Below are 7,121 nucleotides of genomic sequence, written 5' to 3' on the forward strand. Positions count from 1 at the left end.
CTGTCTGTCTCACCTGTCTCTGGCTCACCTGTCTGCCTCACCTGTCTCTGTCTCACCTGTCTGTCTCACCTGTCTGTCTCACCTGTCTGCCTCACCTGTCTCTGTCTCACCTGTCTGTCTCACCTGTCTCTGTCTCACCTGTCTGCCTCACCTGTCTCTGTCTCACCTGTCTGTCTCACCTGTCTCCAGGCCTCATCACCGACATCCTGATCTCGTTGGACGACCGCTTCCTCTACTTCAGCAACTGGCTCCACGGTGACATCAGACAGTATGACATCACAGACCGCAGGAACCCACGATTGGTTGGACAGGTCTGATGTCGTCACACCTGTCTGCTGCTGCAGCGAGACCTCAGAGTGAGACTGCTCACCTGTCCGTCTGTTCCAGGTGTTCTTGGGAGGAAGCATCATCAGAGACGGACCAGTCAAAGTCCTGGAGGATCCAGAAAAGCAGGAACAGCCGGCTCCTTGCATCATCAAGGTATCAGAGAGGATCTGAGTCTGTCTCACCTCTCTCTGTCTCACCTGTCTGCCTGCCTCACCTGTCTGTCCCTCAGGGGAAGCGTGTCCCTGGAAGTCCCCAGATGCTGCAGCTCAGTCTGGATGGTCGGAGACTTTACGTCACCACGTCTCTGTTCAGCGGTTGGGACAAGCAGTTCTACCCGGACATGATGAGGTACCGACCCACGACCCGGCAGAACCAGGAGCCTGCTGAGGTCCAGAGCCCCATGTTGGGCCACAGAAGCTGAGCGTGTCCTTGTGTTTTGCAGAGAAGGCTCAGTGATGATGCGGATCGACGTGGATGCGGAGCGGGGCGGTCTGACCCTCAACCGCGACTTCCTGGTGGACTTCGGTCAGGAGCCCGACGGCCCGGCTCTGGCCCATGAGCTGCGCTACCCAGGGGGCGACTGCACCTCCGACATCTGGGTCTGACGCCCGACGGATAGAGGAGCGCTTTACCAACAGGGGGCGCTGTGGTTAGAGATTTGCTACTGATTGTAAGCTGATCCTCCTTTGAGGAAGGGAGGGTGAAATGTTTCTGCCACGTGCTGAAAAGCCTTTGAATAAATCAGATTTGCCTTCTGCAACCAGACTGATGAGTGATTTCTGCTTCTGTAAAGATAAAAAGGCAAAAACTCAGGCGCCTAATTTGAGATCAGCTTCAATCTGGTCTTCACTGGTCGGTGTCGCTAGCTGAAGCGGCAGCGGCGCCAACCCTACAGCAGTAACTGTATGAGCTATGCTAATATGCTACATCAGCAAAGTATTTAGCAGAAGCTAATGCTAAGGTGCTAACGCCAAGTCAGATTATGTCTGCCCCGGCGCCATTTAATGTTGACATGTTTTGTTCTAAACGCCCTTAAATATCATATCTATGTTTCGACCTGGTTCTCTACCGTCCATGTTTGATTTTGTTCCCGTTTGTCTCTTGCTAAATTTCTTATAAATCTTTGTCTCCAGGAAAACGTGAAGAGCGGAAACAGAACTACCGTGTAAACGGACACTTCAAAATAAGAGCATGAATATTAACGTCAAAGTATTAAGACATTTTTAAAAGCCTAACCCAGAGATGTCAAACTTCATTAAACTGAAAGTTTACAAAATAACCTAGTAACAGTTCTACGGAAGAGGATTAGGACCACTGAGGAAAATCATTATTTCTTTTAGTGGCCCTTATCCTCTTCCGTAGTTTGACAAAATGTTTCCAAGGTCAGCAACAGTGCCAAGCTAAAAATGAGACGTTTGTCCTCCACTGCTGGTTTTGGAGCCAGAGGTTAGGTCGGACTTTAAATATTTTTAATATTTTATGATTTTGTTTTAGTTCTGTAAACTTCTGCAGAGCTGCTGGATCAATGAGACAAAACCTGACCATCAAAAATAAAGTACACTGATAGGTATTTTTCTACAACCTACTTAAAAGAACCACAGACAACGTATATGAATTTTATGGCCAAACGCTTGCAAAAGGAGAAAACTCAGCAAACTGCTCCTCCGAGTCGTTCACAGAGCGTTCTGCCCTCTCTCTGCCAGAGCCTTTTATTTGGGAAAACAAAAGTCAGGAAAGATAAAACAGATGGCAGCTCCATCTAACACTCAGGTCATCAGGCTCTTTCCCTTGAGAGCCATTTCTTCCAAGGGTGGAGGGAACAATCAGTTCACAGGAACACAGATAATCAACACGGCGATCAAAAAGTTTTAGCACATCACATCACTACTGATTAACATTAGACTGAATATTGATTAATATTAGACTGAATATTGATTAACATTAGACTGAATATTGATCTAAAGTAATAATAAAAATGATAACTAAAAAATCTCTAACATACACCCTCTGCATAAAAATTATTTCTTTATTTTTATGTCACTAGGAGAATAAAAACATCTTTCAAAGCAAGCAGCTTATTAAAACATTCAGAGTAAAACAAAAAATGAATGTCAGAAAACCAGGAAAAATGTTTACAGAAAAATGATTCAGAAATTCATTAAAAACATTTAGTGACCAGAGCAGGTAGCCACGGCGACCAGAGCAGGTAGCCACGGCGACCAGAGCAGGTAGCCACGGCGACCAGAGCAGGTAGCCACGGCGACCAGGGCAGGTAGCCACGGCGACCAGAGCAGGTAGCCACGGCGACCAGAGCAGGTAGCCACGGCGATCCTGCAGCAGTAGCTGGACGGTCAGAGGAGGTCCCGGCCCCGACACTCCTCCTTCCGGGCCAGTTCCGGGTTCTTGCTCCGGTTGCTCCTCTCCTTGGTTCTGTAGCGGGTTCGGACCTGGAGCAGCTCCTCCTGCAGCCGCAGCTCCTCCTGTGCCGCCACGGCGGCCCGAGCTTCGCTCTCCGTCTCCTCATCCTGCAGGAACAGCCGCTGCAGGTCGGCGCTCAGCTCCTGGGGGTTCTGCTGCCAACGGGTCGCGGCTTTCTGACGGGTCCGGCGGGTCCGGGACCGGATCCTCTGGACCCGGATCCTCTGGACCACGGAGAGCAGGGAGCGGTACAGCTCCTCGCTGGGCCGGTCGCTCCTCAGGACGGTCTTCAGCTTCCCGCCGCTCCTCATCCTGTGGACCAGCTGGTGGACCAGCGTCCCCTGATACAACCTGGACACAAACAGGACCAACCATCAGTTCCGCTCGGTGCTCTGCAGGTTCTGTTGGGTTCCATAACCGACCCAGGCCCCACAGCTAATCTCTGCGATGTGATGCCTTCACATTTTCCTGTATTTTTTGATTCAACTTCAGAATAAAGTTTAAATCTGGGTCAGAACCAGAGTAAGAAAACGGGTCAGAACCAAAGGTGGGTCATAGCAGCCATCTGACAGAAAAGTACTTCCAGTTTTATTTCAGGCAATATTAGTGTGAAGTTCTCCTGCTCTGGGTGGAGAACCAGAACATCTGCTACATTTCCTACTGAGCGGTACCAGAACCAGGGCGTCCTGGTCTCCCTGCATTTTTACCCCCTCTCCTCTGACACAACCTGACTAGTGATCGTCCTTCCAACTAACTTCTTGTTTTCCTTCATGTTACCTGTATTCTATTTTCCTCCCGCACTTTTCAGGTTATTTTGGTTCTATGGATTCTGAAGAACCAGCAGGACATTCGTCCAGCCGCTCTGGTTTAAAAGATGAGTGTCTCCGGACCAGTCCGGTCCGCCGCTTCCTGCTATTGGCTCAGAAACAAAAAGCCAAACAGGAACAGAATCCTGATCGGAAACGAAATCTAAATTCTCCTCAGACTCAACAAAACGCTGCAGCCCACATGGAGGAAACTTTCAGAGACTCCTGATCTCCAGACGTCCATCAGAACGTCCATCAGAACGTCCCTGTGGTTGTCCTGCAGTCCAGACATGATGCTCATCCAGGTGCTGTGGATCTTCCAGGACCTGGAAAGAAGAGGAAACCGGGTTCTGACCTGGAGACGTCCGGTTCTGGCAGAGGGAGATCCAGCAGCTGGTTCAGCCGGATGGCATCCTTCAGACAGGCCTGCCACTGGCTGAAGACATGAGACACGTCCTGGTCCGGGTTCTGGTTCCCTTCTGTTGGCAGGACTGCAACGCAGGCGAAAGCAGAGAAAAACAATTGATCCTGAAGCAAAGAAGGGAACAAATGGACCTGGAAGAGAACCATGCAGGTCAGAGCCACTTCCAGAACCTCCTGATCCAGAACCACCAGACAAAGCTTTGAGACCAAGGAAGACCAGAGATGTTAGACAGAGACCGCTGTCCCTCAGTGGCGGACATGTTTGTCCAGATCAGCCATCAGATGTCATGAAATCAATTAGTTTAACTTCCCCCATTGTCCTGACCGACGTTAACCTGCTGCTGTGACCCGGTTCAGACGTGACCCAGCTGCAGTTACCTGTTCTGGACCTCAGCATGTTGCTCATCCCCAGCAGCAGCGCCCTCTGCAGGTCTGGAGGAGGCTGAGCTGTCTGCACCCAGTAGCAGCTGACGGCTGCTGGGAGCTGCAGCTCAGGCGGCAGGAGGCGCAGAGACTCCTGGGTCACTCCCAGAGCTTCCAGTAGGACGTTCAGACGGTCAGAGAGCGCCACCTGGAGGAAGACCATCAGGACAGGGTTCAGTCCCTGAAAGCTCTGCTGAGGGACACTGGTAGACGAGGACATGAAGACAGGTTTACAGTCTTCGGTTTGAATAAAATCACCTGCGGCAGGGAGTCGAGTCTGAGCCTCTGGCTGGTTCTGGTGAACGTTGGCTCCACTGGGACGGATATCAGGCTGAGACCCGCTCTGTCAAACTCCACTGGAGTGAACTTGTCTTTGCCCAGCAGCAGGCCGTACATCACCTGTCGCAGCGGCCTGGAGGTCTGGTTGGCGCTGGGCGGGTACTCACAGTTCAGTCCTCGGTCCACCTGCAGATGAGACCCGGTTAAACGTGGAGCAGTTTCGTGTTCCTGCTGCAGGTCTGAGGTCTAAGCAGCTCTGTTCAGGTCCAGTCGGCTCCCTGAAGGCAACCAGACTTCATTAGAGATCCAGCAGAAAGCTGGACCGAGCCGTTCCGGTCCAGAACCGGGACACCTGGCTAGAATAACAGTAGGAACTAAACTCCTGGATGTTGAAGGGGCGAAGAACTCGTGAACTGATCGTTTTACGAATTCTGGGGAAACTTCCAGAGGAATGCTGACCTTCTGTTTGTTCCTCTGAGCAGGAGGAAGAGGAGGCTGAAGAGGTTTGCTGGTTTCCTTTACGGTTCGCTCCACAGCCTGCAGGAGGACGAACAGTTAGCTGAGAGTCTGACGCTGCTGCTCCATCCTACTGAGGATGGAGAATGAAGGTCTTGACCAGTCCTCCACTCTTGCACCCCCTGCTGGGTGAAACAATATTTTGTTAATTTTGGGGAATATTTTTTTAGTTTCTAGAAGATCTGGAGGAACAGAAAGCTGGACCAAACATTGTGGATCGGTCCAGGTTTGGTTCCAGTGATGGATCCTGAAGCAGCCGATGGAGGTCAGCAGGTCCGGGTGGTGGATCCAACCGACCGGAAGCTTCTGAACAGGTGGATGGGTTCCACAACCCCTCAGGGAGTCTCTACCTTCTTAAACTTCTGGATCAGAACATCCAGGACGTCTCCCCTGATCCGGGCCTCGGCCAGAGGAACCTGCATCCAGACTGGAACCCGATCGCCTCCCTGCAGGAGAGCAGAGCAGAGATCAATAAACCCGACCTGAAATCATCTGAGGCGACCGCCTCAGGACCGTCCTAAAGCCCGTCAGGAGGTCCAAATGGATCCAGTTTTAATAAGAACACAGAACTGAGACTTCTGAAGCTCTGGTCTTCAGGAGGTTTTGGTTCTAGCTGCAGGTGTTCTGGAGAAACGGGTTTTCAGAAATACGGAGTTCGTCACCTGCTCCAGTGCTGGGAACTCAGGCGGCGCTCCATGAAGGAAGAAGCGGCTCAGAGCGCTCCGACCCAGCTGGTACTCCTCCATCCCCAGACGCAGGTTCTGGAGGAGCTCCTGCTTGTCCCCGCTCAGGTCCCCCATCAGGCCCAGTGCTTCCTCCAGGACCTCCAGGGGCTCCCGGGACTCCTGGAGCCCCTTCAGCCAGCAGAGCAGCCCCTCCAGGCGGCTGCAGGCCTCTGTGCCGGTACCGGCCTGGACGAACCGAGTCCAGTCGATCCTTCTCAGCTTCACGTAGTCGTTACCCGCCAAGGCGGCGAAGGTCGGCAGGAGCTGGCGCCGGAGTCCGAAGAAGCTGCAGAAGCTGGAGGTGCAGTAGCTCCAGCAGGAGATGGAGCTCTGAGAGCCGCTCTGCCTCACCTCCCGCCAGAGGAAGTGGCTGATGGGCAGAAACCCCGCCGGCAGGTCGAAGACGAAGAAGTCGCTGTCGTTGGACAGAACCGGGCAGCACCATTCTGATGCCAGCGCTGCTATCTCCTGGTCAGCTTCTGCAATGCACTGGGCCACCGGAACCTGCAGCCGGGCCAGCGTCTGTATGAAGACCACCTGGGCCAGCTTCGGTAGGATGCTGCTCTGCTCACCGCTCTGGCTGGCTTGGTGCTTCCGGTGGATCCGATCCGTGGCTCTCTCCACTGCTGTTTGTGCTTTGAAGTGAGCAGAACCTCCATCCAGAACCACGTAGGGAGTGATGTCACAGGACCTGAGAGCTGCGATGAAAGTCTCAATCACAGTCCTGTAGGCGGCGTACTCCCCACCGTGGTTCTGATCCAGACCTGAAACGAACCACAGAACTATGGCTGTCAGTTAAAATGAACAACAATCAACGTCCCGTTTTCACCACGTTGTTCATTAACTTACAAATGTCACAGTTTCTTAGTTGGCAAGCTACATATCTAGCTGGTTTAGAGCTAACTAAATTAGCTTAATTCTTAGATTTCAAACTAAATATTTAGATTGAACTTAATTGTTTAATTTCGAGGTAATTTTTTTAGCTACAAATTAATAGTTAGCTTGCTTGATAAGTAAGTATTTTGCCAACAATATACTAAGTATTTATGGAGTTAAGGGTTTAGTTTGTAAACAGCTTCAAGCTAAATATTTAGCTTGCTTATGACATATTTAGTTGACGTTAATAAATGAATTAATAACATAGTGAACAGAACTTGAAAAGGTAACTGTTTTTCTCTTATGACCCTAATGACTAGTTAAGAAA

At 51.1% G+C, this 7,121-nt stretch overlaps 2 protein-coding genes across 2 annotated transcripts in view; one reads left to right on the top strand and one right to left on the bottom strand.

Annotated features, from left to right (window-relative positions):
- selenbp1 (selenium binding protein 1) overlaps positions 1-1,090 on the top strand; it is a 12,095-nt gene extending 11,005 nt beyond the window's left edge. Inside the window, exons 6-9 of the mRNA XM_007542765.2 lie at positions 190-311; positions 388-480; positions 557-675; positions 770-1,090. Coding sequence (XP_007542827.1) covers positions 190-311; positions 388-480; positions 557-675; positions 770-932 — 497 coding nt within the window. The 3' untranslated portion in view covers positions 933-1,090. The remainder of the gene's footprint in view (positions 1-189; positions 312-387; positions 481-556; positions 676-769) is intronic.
- A 1,355-nt stretch (positions 1,091-2,445) lies between these two features.
- Positions 2,446-6,712, bottom strand: LOC103131181 (protein asteroid homolog 1-like; the record flags this gene model as incomplete). Its single annotated transcript, XM_016666448.1, has 7 exons — positions 2,446-3,096; positions 3,907-4,042; positions 4,353-4,545; positions 4,656-4,862; positions 5,136-5,213; positions 5,543-5,638; positions 5,855-6,712. Coding segments are annotated over 7 exons (1,986 nt in total), but the record flags the coding sequence as incomplete, so codon positions are not given.
- Positions 6,713-7,121: the final 409 nt, after the last annotated feature.

The sequence above is a fragment of the Poecilia formosa genome, unplaced genomic scaffold (genome assembly GCF_000485575.1).
Source record: "Poecilia formosa unplaced genomic scaffold, Poecilia_formosa-5.1.2 Scaffold726, whole genome shotgun sequence".
Lineage (NCBI taxonomy): Eukaryota > Metazoa > Chordata > Actinopteri > Cyprinodontiformes > Poeciliidae > Poecilia > Poecilia formosa.